Source organism: Apteryx rowi, unplaced genomic scaffold (genome assembly GCF_003343035.1).
Source record: "Apteryx rowi isolate R43461 unplaced genomic scaffold, aptRow1 scaffold_905, whole genome shotgun sequence".
In the NCBI taxonomy this organism is placed as follows: domain Eukaryota; kingdom Metazoa; phylum Chordata; class Aves; order Apterygiformes; family Apterygidae; genus Apteryx; species Apteryx rowi.
The window spans coordinates 54,897-69,603 of record NW_020451211.1 but is presented as its reverse complement, the minus strand read 5'-3'; the positions used below and the strand labels follow the sequence as shown (position 1 = coordinate 69,603).

The 14,707-nt window shown below is 36.9% G+C and overlaps 1 protein-coding gene across 1 annotated transcript in view; it reads left to right on the top strand.

Moving 5' to 3' along the window:
- The window catches only part of CFAP47 (cilia and flagella associated protein 47), a gene marked incomplete at its 3' end in the record, with an annotated part of 66,173 nt that overhangs the window by 2,554 nt on the left and 48,912 nt on the right, over positions 1-14,707 (top strand). The window contains exons 2-4 of the mRNA XM_026091484.1: positions 1,010-1,161; positions 9,852-9,967; positions 12,534-12,672. Of these exons, the coding sequence (XP_025947269.1) occupies positions 1,010-1,161; positions 9,852-9,967; positions 12,534-12,672 (407 nt within the window). The remainder of the gene's footprint in view (positions 1-1,009; positions 1,162-9,851; positions 9,968-12,533; positions 12,673-14,707) is intronic.

Sequence of the window (14,707 nt, the reverse complement as noted above, 5' to 3'; positions counted from 1 at the left end):
GGAATAGGAGATGCTCAGACAATACAGTGAACAATTAGTAAGTTGTATGTTTTCTTACTTGAGATACAGGTTAGAACAGTAAACTTAAAGAATATTGGGTTGACTCTTTTTCAGAAATAGACATTAACTAAACTGAAACTCTCTGACATCCACAGTAGAAACCTGTTATTCATAGACTGATGTGAACTGTAAGGAGACTGAAATGCCAGAGAATATCTAGACCTTGTTATGAAGCTTTCTTAGGAATGTGAGAGCTGCTGGATTCTTACTAGATGCTAGTGCTTTGCTCACGTGTTATCTCTTCAAGGAAAGATAGAGAGATATGCAGGGGATGCTGAATATAAGCAGATAGGCAGACAACAACCGATTCAGACTTTTTCTTTTTTTTTTTTTTTTTTTTTTGAGAGAGAGAGGAAAAAGGTGTTTTGGGTATTCACTGTTTCTGTTTCTCTCTCTTTCCCCAGTCCCTAAAAAGAATGGAGTTACATGGATCTTTCAGGCGTATTTTCAGTGTGCCTTTCAGTGAACTCAGTGTGAAACTTTCCATAGACCCCAGCTGAAGATGGATCATACCAACAGGGAAATTCTTACACTGTCTCCTCTTTTTTGCTGGTTTTGGATTGAGACTTAATCCCTGATACTTTCTCAGATACTATTTAATGGAGAATCTTTTTAGTAACTGACTTCATTTCATGTTGTTTCAGAAGGTTAATGGCAGCAGTAGCAAAATCTAGAGCTCTCTTGGAAGGACTACAAATAGTATTTTGTTAAATCAACAGTTCCATGTAATTTGATGGTTTAGTGTATTTTTTGTGTCTGTCTGTGTTACTGTAAAAAGTCTGGCCTTTGATAAACAAGAAGACTTTTAATAAAAATTCTTGCATATTTTTAAATCACTTGTGAATTTTAAATCAATCTGTATGTTATGCTGAAAGGAACCTTATGTGTAGTTTTTTTTAATCTAGAATTGTTTTAAAATTAATTTAAATATTTGTTTTTTAAATTGTAGTTTAAACTGATTGTGGAAAACCCAGAAAAACCTGTTGCGTCTGGACTTAAAGTTACAGCTATTGTGGAATATTATCCTGACAGTGAGGAGGATCTTCAGGATAGACTACTTCTTTTGATAGAAGAAGACGTAGTTGATATCCCCCTACTTGGGTATGACAGTCAAATTCCATATGTTGCTGGTACTATTTTTGGTTTAGTCTTGTGGAAAGCATGCCAACTCATGTCACATGATTATGTAACTAATCTGTCAACTGCATTGAAAACAAATGAGACTCTCTTTACAAAAGTAACTTTTTTAAGAGTGGCACACAGGTAAGAAATTAATCAGCGTGATGTCTAAGTTCCTAGAGTTTTTGGGTTCCTGCCTTTGCTTTAATCTCTATTGGACATGATAACTGTTAATTTCTAATCCTGGATCAGCATTAGACAAATTAATCTCTTTTACTTTTCATCTCTACCCTCCTTACAGAATCATTTATATAAAAGATATTTAGTAATTGACCATATCTACAAAACTGGATTGCAGTAAAGCATATGTTGCTTAATTCTAAAAATGTTTTGTACATTTTAAAACAAGGTCAAAAGTTCATTTTTGTCAAGCTGTGTGTATGTGTATATATATATATGTCTGTGTCTGTATATATTGTATATAACCCATATAAATTGTTAAGCTTCTAAATGCAACTTTAGTTTTCTTGATACATTTCAGTATAAAAAGCGTATAGGATGTGCTTCAGGTCACCTCATTTTCAGTGTTTAAAAACTAGATGTCTAAGTCTGAGCTGTTCACCCTAAGCTTTCTTGATAGTAGAGATGAATGGATCCCTCCAAAAGGTGATTCTTCAGACCTGTGCTAGATATGGTTATTGTATGATGTGGTGAATTGTTCTGGAGTACCTTTCTGTCCTTTGTCTATCAAGAGAACTTAGAATGGCTAAGTCATATGTAAAGGTCCAGCTTTTAGATGCCTAAATCAGGACAGATGAATCCCATCTGTAGAGTCATAAACTATTGCAGATCATAGCTTTTGTAAAAATGCTTACATTAAAAATGATATACAGACGTAAAGGAATTTTCATGGAGAATATACAGTACACGAATTAAATACAAAACCAAACCCCAAAGTTTCTCACAGTAGTCTGAAATGTGTAAGGTTTTGCCTTCAGATGGGAAATACGTACTCCTACATTTTGGTTGCCTCTTATGTCATCTCTTTTTTTTCCCTGATTTGCTTTCTTCCTTTGATCTTAAAAATTATATTGTTCATTTAATGTACTATTGTTCAAATAGGATAGAAATTGCTTGATAGCCTGATGGGGTTTTCAAGCTACTGTAAACTTTTTAGCAAAATAATGTGTGCTATTGGAAGTCTCAGAAATAACAATTTCAGTTACACAATTATCAGTGGTATTTATAAGCTCCTATTCTCTTAAACACAGTATTAAACAATGCTATTATAATTTTTTTCTGGAGTTACTCATGTGGTTTGTTTTAAAGCATATGGATCAATCAAACTGCCATTTTACTTTTGAAGATCATAACATTTAGGGCAATCTGGTAACTCAGGGTAACTTTCTTGAGTATAATATACCACATAGAAAAGGCTCCAGATCTGCCGGGACATTTATTCAGAGCAAGCATCTTATTTTGGTTGCATGTTTTGTTTTCTGGGCTAACAGTTTCTTAACCATAGTCAAATACCAAATTCTTGTTACTATTACCATTAATACTAGAATGCCCTGAGACAGAATAGCCTGAATTAGTATAGTTAAGAAGAACTTAAATGCAAAACTCTTACTGCTTTTCTTTCCCTAAAAGAAAGGGATGGCTTTTCCTAAGTTAATAAGAACTTAGCAATTCAAGACGATCTTTTTATACATTTTTATTTTAAATGCTGTTTTTGGTTTCAAGACAAGGAATAATTAAGATATTACATGATACATGTGGGATCTAATATTTCTATTCAGCCCTCTGACATGGCAGTCATATTTAGGTGTGTCTGTGTAAGGTATAAAAAGTAGCTGTCTCCAAATATACTTTCCCGGAGCATATCTCCTAGAAAAAAAAATGATTCTGTAGGAAACTCTCTCTCGTTATTTTATTTAATTTTTTTTGATTGCCTAATATTGTGGAAATATTTCATTTAGGGCAATAATGCTATTAGCAACTCCTTTCTGGAAAGGTCTTGCATTACATTATTAAAGTATTTCAAATATTCTAATTTAATCAGCTTTTGCAGGAAAAAATTGACAGACTATAACAACAGCTTATTAATTTTTTGTGTGAAAATAACGAATATACTTTATGATTCTCTTTTAGTCACTTTTTTCCACAAATTCATTTTGTATTGTGTGTGTGTGTGCACTATTTATAGACAGATATTTAGTTATTGCACTGAAGAGTTACTAAATACATAATATATTTTTCTATACAAAGATTTTTTTTAAAACACCATTAAGCATTTTGAGAAAATAATACAGGCAGTGTAATACTGGTTGAAAAATAATAACTTTTTTTGATTAAAATGGTGTTATCAATACGAGTTGTCAACAAATGTTAATTTGATGGAAGACTCTTGAAAAATACTTTAAAGGAAAAATTTGCAATGTTTTTTTTGGGGAGAAATAAACCCAAGTTTATATAATTCCAAATTATTATTTCCCTTCTTATTTAAAAGTTTTTGCATTTTTAGTTTGACATATTAAATAATTTTACATTATCGGTGATACATCAGTAAAAATAACATGCATTGCTACTGCTAAAATACTGAAAGATAAAATACTTGATTTCAAAAATCGTTAAGGATTTAGTACTTAGTGAAACTTAGATTTACATAAAAGTGCTATATATTGCTGTGACGCAAAAACAAGTTTTCTTATCAGCCACAAATTCTGAGTTTTGTCCAGTTCAAATATAATATTTATTTTCATTGTCTCTGCTGAATATCGCTAAAATTATATGCTAGCAATATTTTTTTAGGACTTGTACATCTACAGAATGGAAGATCATTTTAAAGCATGTCAGAGCAAGTTTAGAAAATTCATAAATATAATGTAAGATTACTTAGTATGATACAAGAAATGTTTGGAAGTTGCTGATGTTATTTGGGCTGTGCACTTTAAATGTCTGCTGCCTATTTCTTACCTATTAGCTTACCTCTAGTCTGCTCTCTTTGAAGTTATATCACTTTCCAGCTTTTATTTCTGCATGGATTATAGCTTAATATGTACATTTACGTAATACTCTAAGAATCTGTAGAACTTCTGGATCTCCATGTGTGTGTTCATAGCATTTATTGAAAGAAGTTGTTTCTTCCTAAAATTCACTGGCAGTTTAGAAAGAAAGCATGAAAAGACTTAACCTTTTGCTAACAATTTGTGCAGTTCCTTCAGTCACATCTACCTACTTATTTTAAAAAGTCTGGGAAGTGATTCACCCAGAATGTAGGAAAAGTTAGTTTCCCACACAACATTAAATTGCAATAACACTTACCCCGCTTATGCTTGTAACCCTTTATTTGATAGAAATGCCACCAAGAGAATTTTAGTTCTCTTGTGCTTCAGTGACTTTAATATCACAGTTGTTTGGTTTGCAAGTAAAATTACTTTTTAAGTGTCTCCTTGGCACATGTGACACTAACCCCAGTGGTTAATTTCAGTGATTTGTCTCATATATTTCATACTAGTTTTGGAGGCCACACGATGTGCTCAGTTGCATCTCTGCAGCACTATGGAATGTTGATGTGCTATATCATACAAGTGTAATAATCTAATTATGTGAATAATTGTTTGCCATAGAAAACACTTATACTTAAGGTTTGAGATTGATTCTTCAAACAAACCAGAACTTAAAAAACCCCCCCAAAACAAAACCCCAAAATCCTTAGCTGAAACTCTCATTCAAATTGTCTATTTTTTTTGAAATATAATAAGTACACATTCATTTTCTTTTAACAAAATATTAAGAGAACATTTGGAATTAGTCATTTCCAGGGGTAACTTCCAACTTGATTAAAAAAATAAAAAAACAAAAAACAAAAAACCCCAAGCTCACAAACCTATATTAAAAAAAAAAAAGCTTACTATCTTCACTATCACATTTTTTGCATGGTTCAATGATTAAATCTGTTAGGGAATCTCATTGCAGTTAATTCTTGCTAATGTGTGTTTGGGAAACTATGTCACAGAATCACAGAATGGTTGAGGTTGGAAGGGACCTCTGGAGATCATCTAGTCCAACCCTCTGCTCAAGCAGGGTCACCTAGAGCATGTTGCCCAGGATTGTGTCCAGATGGCTTTTGAATATCTCCAAGGATGGAGACTCCACAGCCTCTCTGGGCAACCTGTTCCAGTGCTCTGTCACCCTCACAGTAAAGAAGTTTTTCCTCATGTTCAGACGGAACTTCCTGTGTTTCAGCTTGTGCTTGTTGCTTCTCGTGCACCACTGGGCACCACTGAAATGAGTCTGTCCCCATCCTCTTCACACCCTCCCTTCGGCTATTTATACATATTGGTCAGATTGCCAGGTCCTTCTCCGCAGAGCTGCTTTCCAGCAGGTCAACCCCCAACCTGTACTGGTGCAGGGGGTTATTCTTCCCCTCCCACAACTCTGCACTTGCCTTTGTTGACCTTCATGAGGTTCCTCTCTGCCCACCTCTCCAGCCTGTCCAGGTCCCTCTGAATGGCAGCACAGCCCTCTGGTGTATTGGCCACCCCTCCCAGTTTTGTATCATCAGCAAACTTGCTGAGGGTGCACTCTGTCCCTTCGTCCAGGTCATTGTTGAAGAAGTTGAACAAGACTGGACCCAGTACTGACCCCTGGGAGACACCGCTAGCTACAGGCCTCCAACTAGACTCTGTGCCACTGATCACAACTCTCTGAGCTCTGCCATTCAGCCAGTTCTCAATCCACCTCACTGTCCACTCATCTAGCCCGCACTTCCTGAGCTTGCCTATGAGAAAGTTATGAGAGATGGTGTCAAAAGCCTTGCTGAAGTCTAGGCAGACAACATCCACTGCTCTCCCCTCATCTACTCAGCCAGTCATCCCATTGTAGAAGGCTATCAGATTGGTTAGGCATGATTTCCCCTTGGTGAATCCATGCTGACTACTCCTGATTACCTTCTTTTCCTCCACATGCTTAGAGATGAYGTCCAGGATGAGCTGCTCCATCACTTTTCCAGGGGTGAAGATGAGGCTGACTGGCCTGTAGTTCCCTGGGTCCTCCTTCTTGCCCTTTTTGAAGACTGGGGTGACATTGGCTTTCTTCCAGTCCTCAGGCACCTCTCCTGTCCTCCATGACCTTTCAGAGATGATGGAGAGTGGCCTAGCAATGACATCCACCAGCTCCCTCAGTACTCGTGGGTGCATCCCATCAGGGCCCATGGATTTGTGGGCGTCAAGTTTGCCTAAATGATCTCTAACCCGATCCTCCTCGACCAAGGGAAAGTCTTCCTTTCTCCAGACTCTCTCTCTTGCCTCCAGAGYCTGSRRTTYCTGAGGGCTGGCCTGAGCAGTAAAGACTGAAGCAAAGAAGGCATTCAGTAGCTCTGCCTTGTCTGTACCCTTTGTCACCAGGGCACCCACCACATTCAGCAGTGGACCCACATTTTCCCTAGTCTTCCTCTTGCTGCTGATGTATTTGAAGAAGCCCTTCTTGTTGTCCTTGACATCCCTTGCCAGATTTAATTCCAAATGGGCCTTGGCCWTCCTYGTYRCATCCCTGCATACTCTGACAATGTTCCTATATTCCTCCCAAGTGGTCTGTCCATTTTCCCACATTTTGTACACTTCCTTCTTCTGGCTGAGTTTTGCCAGGAGTTCCTTGCTCATCCATGCAGGTCTCCTGCCCCCCTTGCTTGACTTCTTACTCATAGGGATGCTCCAATCTTGAGCTTGGAGGAAGTGATGCTTGAATATTAACGAGCTCTCTTGGACCCCCCTTCCTTCTAGGGCTCTAACCCATGGGATTCCTCCAAGTAGGTCCCTGAAGAGGCCAAAGTTTGCTCTCCTGAAGCCCAGGGTTGCGATCCTACTTAGCGCCCTGCTTCCTCCTCACAGGATCCTGAACTCCACCATCTCATGGTCACTGCAGCCAAGGCTGCCCCCAACCTTCACATTTCCAACCAGTCCTTTGTTTGTTAGTACAAGGTCCAGCAGCACACCTCTCCTTGTTGACTCCATCATCTGTGTCAGAAATTTACCATCAATGCTCTGCAGGAATCTCCGTGACTGTTTGTGCCTAGCTGTGTTGTCTTTCCAGCAGATATCAGGGTGGTTGAAGTCCCCCATGAGAACCAGGTCGTGTGATTGTGAGGCTACTTCCAGTTGTCTGTAGAAGGCCTCATCAACTTCCTCTTCCTGATCAGGTGGCTTGTAGCAAATACCCACAACAGTGTCACCCATGCTAGCCTGCCCTTTAATCCTTACCCAGAAGCTCTCGACTCGCTCTTCATCCACCCCTAGGCACAGCTCAATACATTACACTTCCTTTTTCACATAAAGGCAACTCCCCTAACTCGCTTTCCTGGCCTGTCCTTCCTAAAGAGCCTGTAGCCATCCATGGCAGTGTTCCACTCATGTGAGCTATCCCACCATGTCTTTATAATCGAAATGAGATCATAGCCCTGCGACCACACACAGATCTCTAGTTCTTCCTGTTTGTTCCCCATGCTGTGTGCATTTGTGTACAGGCACTTCAGAGAGGTATCCAAGCATGCTGATTTCCCAGAAGGGGTGCAAGAGGTTTCCCCATAGTCTTGTCTTGTAGGCACTTCCTTGCCTGCATGCAAATGCTTGAGGTATCCCCACTTGAGCTCTTTTTTGCAGACTGCATGATCTCTATAGCTTTCCCTTTCCCCGTCCTTCCTAGTTTAAAGGCCTCCTTACCAGGTTGGCCAGCCTGTTGGCGAAGATGCGTGTGCCCCACTTAGTGAGGTGGATCCCATCCCTCCCAAGCAGTTGTCAATCTTCAGATAGGGTCCCATGGTCATAGAAACCAAAACCCTGTTGCTGACACCAACTGTGCACCCAATATTTATTTGTGTCTTGAGTGGATAAGATTCTTAGGTCTCTTATTTTTTCAGAAGACTATTGGAATACTTGGTACATGTTGCAAATTCTTTACAGTCTTCTCAAGTGTACAGTAATTTTGATAGTTGTCTCCTATTTTTCTATACCATATCCTGCTAGTCTAGACCATCTCTTTCAAGAATTTACTGTGTTAAGTTTATGCAAGAGATAGAGAATTAAAAAAGTATATTAGTATTCCAAAGAGCAAGTTCTTTGGTTGCAAGTCCTGGTATTTTTTTTTCTCTCCTTTATGAAATAGCTTATACAGGCAGGGACTACCTAGCTTGGCCAAGAAGGTTTATCTTCCTCTTCCTGTTAATGTTCTGTATTGCATGTAATCCAGGTCATGAGATGCAGCTGACCCACAGGACTGTTAGACTCTCTAACTCCTTTTTCTCGTCCAGTCTGCAGTTGCATCTTGTCCTTTACTGCATGAAATAACACGTGACATAGCTGAACAAATCCACTTTCTTGATTTCAGTAGATGATTTTTTTCTGATGCTACATGAAAGATGGAAGCTGACCTCTGAAGAGGTCCTTTTTAATTCATTATAGATTGACGTGAAAACAGTGTGAAACTAGAGACACTGAAATGCAGTATTTTGAAATATATAGAAAGTGTCATCTTTCAGTTGTTTGATAAGCCTAATCAATTCTCAGGCTCATTTTGCCATGCTCATTTAGCATTCTTATCAAACCAAACCTGCAGTTTTTTGTCGATAGACGTGACCTCAAAACAGTTAAAAATCGGGTTCCGGGCTTGGCTGGATATGAGCATCTTTTCCAGGTCTGGACCTGGAACAGCAGAACAGATGTTTGTGGACTGGAGAAAAGTTCTCCTAGTAGGTGTTGGTGTGTATACTGTGTTATTTTCACCCACAAAACTTGCTTTTCTTCATTTAGTCTTAAAATGAGATCATTCTAAACAGCTGAAAATTGGAATATCACAACAAGAAAAATGAACACAGAATTCTTTTCTCTACTATTTAAGATTTGTTGCAAATATAGTGTACTTCTATTACTCTGCCTGTTCAGAGGCTTATATTTAAAGAACATTGCTGAATCAGACTTTATTTTGTTACAGTGATACAGATTAGAACTTAGGACCTTCAAGTAAGCCCTAGTTTTCTGAAGCAAGTATTATCTTTTCTTTATGGCTGTGCAGTACCCAATACAGTGAAGTCATCATGTTGGCTGAGGCTCTTAAATAATACAAATAGCTTGGGTCATTCTCCACCTATATTTGGTATAATAAGCTTTGCCGAAACCTCAGAAGGTGTTTATAATACAAGACTGTAAATGGAAAATGTCATGCATTTTTTCTCTAATTTTAGTTCAGGCAGCTGATAATAAAATCTGGTAAATGTTAACTTAGTACTTATTTTGTGCTGCAGCTAACTCAAGATAATGAAAGCTTTTCTAATAATTTATTTAAAGTTCTTGTACTATAATAACTATATTATAATAATTAGAATGTATGCATTTCTATTTACATTTTATTTCAGCTGATTGCTTAAAGCTAAATTGTTTTAAAGTTACATAAAATAATTATGGTAATTAAAGTAGACAGATTGACAGTAGATAGATCTTTTTTATAAGTGCCGTGTGTTTACTATACTGCTGAAGTGAGTTGCATAAATATTAAATTATTAGGAGAACTAGAAGAAAAGCAGAACTTTTTTTTCACTGTAATGTTCAAACTAATTCCTTTAAAAATCCAAAGGTATTTTCAAGTTTTGGGGAAAATATAACCATGTCTTTTCTCTGCAGATTAATTCCATGCTGTTATCTGGAAATTGAGCCTGAGATTAATTTTGGTACAGTGATTGCAAACAGTAAAATAATTAGTAAAGAGATTAGCATTGCTAACCATGGATCATCTCCAGGTAAATATTTGTTATGTGTTAAATTATACAAAGATTTAATTTTCTTGGAAAAAGAAAAGTTATGCAAGTTAACACCTCAGTGACTAAGTAGTTCAGGTTCCCATACAGCAAAAAATTAACTGAAGTTCTGGGTTATGCATAATGCAGTATTGTAGTTATAGGTTTTGTAAAAGGTCCTCAACCTCTGTAGGCAGATACTGTGTTAATGCTTAGGAAAGAAAAATTAATGTAGAACTTTGAGTTCCAGGAGTTCTGTACTTTTGAATCCCATCTGAGGGGTGTAAAAATAACAGATGTCCTTTAGGTTATGATGCCCAGCATAAATAATGGCAAATCATGTCTGCTTTTGCTTTGTTGTCTTTGTTGTGATTCTGTAGTCCCAACAGCTGTCTATTGACTAAACAAATACAGCTCCCTGTCCTTTAGGAGCTTAAGTCCTTGGAGTTGTCTATATATGTTACCAAAAGATAATGAGAGGTCTTTCTCCTTGCCACAATAGCTTTTGAAATCATACAGCTTTCAAAACATGCGCATCCTTCAACTTCTCTGAGGGACCCTTCTAAAGAGTATAGGAAATGTGGAGAATGTTGCATAAAAATGCTTATGTGACCCAAATTTGACTGCTTTTTCCACTTGATAAATTTGTAGATGCCTTCCTCCAGAAGTAGCACGGCAACTATTCTGAATTTCAAAGAACAAATTTAAGGCAGTTAATTATTTTTGTTCCTGAGTCATACAGCTGCTTATGGTATCACAAGCTATTTTTATCTGTGTTAGGGCAATGTTTTCTGAACATGTTTGCTTTGTAATTTCCAGGAGAAATATTGAACCAACAGAAAATACATGATTATAGAAAGAGAGAGGCGGGTTGTAATTAAAAAAAAAAAAAAGTGCCAAATGGCTCTCTATTTAGAACAAAGCTTGTTCCTATTCTGTTAAGCAAAAATGAAAATGGAGATGGCTGTTGAGTAGGCTTTCACCCTGTCAAATAAAAATCTGTTTAACTATTGACACTGTGCTTTGGAAAATGTCTGTGGTAAGATAAGTTTGTAGGCATGGGATAAAATGCTGATGAGATGATTATTTAAAGTTAAAAGTAACTTGTAACTTAGAACTTAATATATGTGCTCAATATTGGTATTTTGAAGAAGGTGGATTGGTTGCCGAGTCTATTAATTTACTCAGCTTGTGAATTCACAATAACAACTTATGTGAAAAACTTGAGCTCAGGTGTAACAAATGTTTTAAAAGAGAAAATATCATAGCCTGAACTAAGTTAATACTGTGTGAAATTTGTGAGCATTTCTAAATGCATGAAATTTCATGTATACTTGTGAAGTAGAGGAAATTGAAACACTGACAAGCTTTCCAAGCCTCTAACTAGTTAGGTTGTTGGGAAGTTAGAAGCAAACTAGATAATTCCATTTTGTTAATCCTAGAATGGAGTTTTTCAGTAGCCAAAACATTTTTTAAAGCTTTTTGATGATTTTTCTTCCAAAAAGCGTAGTCTTCTGAAGGAAAAAAAAATTGTATTTTCTAGCCAACTCAACTTAAAGATGTCGTATGTAGTTTATATTATCAGTCATTACTCGTACATACTAATTTCTTGCTTAGAGTAGTGGTGATTAGATACAGAGGATTAGCTAAACCTTCATTAGTGGTAGATGTATATGTAATTTGTATGATGCTGCAGAATTAGACTGAAAGTGAAGAGTCTGTTGAGGGCAGACAAAGGAAGAGTTGCTGAATCCATGTTTATGTAGGCTCCGAAAGCCATAACCCAGCAAGTAGCGCTGACAGGCAGCGTGTAAACTGTATCAGCAGGAAGTGCTGTAGGCTGACCTGTGACTGAAGGCTTGCATTTCAAATCTCATCCCTTGCACAAAGTCCAAGCATTTTTCTTTGCTTCTGCATCTTATTAGAGATCATCTGTTGTCTGAAGTAAAACAATGCATTTTTCCTACAACTCATCAAAGAATTTCTTCCTACCTATGATGTGATGACAGATAATTAGTGCTGCTGATGAAACACACTTATCAGTTTTTTTCACATTAAAAAAAACCCCTTAAAATACATGTCCTACAAAGATTCAACGTTCTTTTCTGCTGTAAATTGCATTGTATGTATATTAAGTTGTGGAAACTATCAGTTACTTGCAGGTAATAGACCTCTCTTTGGGTATGTACTTAACTTGCTGGCTACTGTAACTGCCAAAGTTGTGTGTAAAATACCTTGCGGTTTACAAAATGTTACTTACAGCTTCCTTGTGATATGGCTGGTTTGGTTTGGAGTGTGATTACCTGTTACAATGTGCTGTTACAATGAAAACTTGCCCAGTGGCATTGGACATGTGAACGTAATATTTAGAGACACCCTGGAAAAAAATAGTCACCTCTATGTTACAGGGTTTTTCTTTTTTGTAATAAGAGGCACTCCATGTTTCCTATTTCCATAGGAATAAGTACTGTTTGTGAATATCTGCATTATGTGTTTTGTTATTCCAACTGTGTGTGGGGATATTCTTCTATTATGAGTTCTAAGTTGTGTAACATTCTGTTTCTTTTAGGTACATTTAAAATATCATATGTTGGGGTTGTCCTGGTTAACATAGAACCTACCAGTGGAGTGGTAGAGCCGAAAACTGTAAAGATGATTAAAGTCGATATCTGTACAGATGTACCGAGAATCATCAAAGAAGTGATAAAGTAAGTTAGTGCCTGATTGCATAAATCCAGCTCTATAAATTACTTTTTTGTTTTTTTGGGCTGGTATTAATTCTAAAGTCTTTATTATGAATATGCTTATCTGAAAAAGTTCCTAGGTGTCAGTTGCTGTCTTCCAAATTTATTTTCATTAAATTAATTTGCTGATTATATTATCTCCACAGCACAGTCATGCATAAATTGTGTACTCGGTTGGGTTATTAAAGATCTTCCATAATAACTAATGACATGGGGTGTATGTACATCTCTCAATATACTACTAGCTAAGAGCTACTGTATCTTCCTTCTTTCTACATATTCTCTGTCTTCCTTAATTTTCTGAACTTCTGTGACTTTGCTGTTTTTCTTTTGGCTGGATATATCTCACTAGTCTAAAAACATGATGTCCATTGGTATTTCTTATTTTAAATAGAAGGGATCTGTTTAAAATAATCACTAACACTTTCACGAAAACTATTTTTAAAAGCTGACCTTTTCTCTCTTTAAATGGTAAGTACAGACTTCTTAGGAAATGCCAAAATTTGGAACTGGATACCAATTTGGAAAGCCCATTTCAATTCCATAGTCTTATAATAGTGAAGAGTGGTTGATTTTTGTTGTTGTTTTTTTTTTTTAATTAGTAAGATCTGTGACTTAAAGAGGTAAAGTACAGTTCTGTTTTGTGTTTTTGCATTCTGTAGCCTGTTGGAAAAGGAAATGACAGGAGAAATATTCTATTAGCTAGAGTGATGGGAGAGTCAGTATCAGGAGTCTCCCACACAACTAAATCCTCCTTCATAGGATAGGAATATTTTCTTTGGTTACTGAGTCTCAACCTTTTGGCTGCAAAGTGTTATGTCTTCTGCCATCCCTTCTTTGCTGCTCTGTCTACCACCACTGTTTTTTTTTTAAGCCATCTTGGGAAAACTGCCACTGTCTTCTGCAATCTAGTAGGTTGCATGTCTATTAAACTGAAAGCACGTAATTTCCCAGAGCGCAGATCTGATCTTTTACCTATACCCTGCCTCCTTTATTTTCATAACGTCAGTGGGTAAAAATCATTCTTAAATTCTAAGTAATTCTGTCAGTGAAATCAGCATTTCTAGTCTTTCAGAATAAATGCTAGCCTTTTAGAATAAATGAAATCTTTGTTTCCTTGTCAAGCCTTGCACAAATTTTTTTTTTAACTAAATAGGTAGTAGTGAAAGTCTTACTGTGTGTCTGTGTCAGGAGTTTGGCTTGGAGAAATAGTACAATTTTGACTGGAAAAACCAACCTTGGTTGCTTCCATTTGCTGTGGGCCTCTAAGCAGCTTTCATGTGCACAAGCTAAATTCGTTTCAGAGGAAACTACTCTCTCATACTTTTTGGAGATTCCTTTTCCATCTGGGAGAACCCAGCCATGATGTGTTGGAATTTGAAAGAAGATACCTAGAGAGTTTGAGATCCTCTCCCAAATCCCTTGGGTAGCATACGTTTGGGATCATGCAAAACAAGGATTTTTTTTTTCTTCTTCTTCAGTTCAGAAACTTTCAAAAAGGATAGTTCATTTTATTAGAACAGTATATTATATTACTAAACTTGATTCTTTTGTGCAACAAGAACAAAGAAGCTTGTTTGAGTAGAATTTTAATAATAAATATTCATACGATGTCTACGTGGTCCTGTGGTGTTCTTGAGGTGTCATCAAGTTCAAGCACTCATGGCAGGAACAGCCAAAATTCTGTGCTTATTCAGATGAACTTCTAGCTCCAATTGCCTGAGAGAAAATTACTAACTACTCACCAAAAGTGAGATCCAGATGCAGAGGTTCAAAGATAAAAGAACAGTTGGTTGTCTGTGGGCATTGCTGATTCTTTGAGATGTTATTATTTCCAACAATAGTGCACTAACACAGTTTAAAAAACAAAAAACAGAAACAACTCCCCCCAAAAGCTGCACTGTGTAATGTGTGATTCTTCCACTTTTGCTCTTTTGGCGGGGGAAGGGAATCAATGTTTTTGCACAACATGACTTTCCTGATCACTAATATTTCTGTT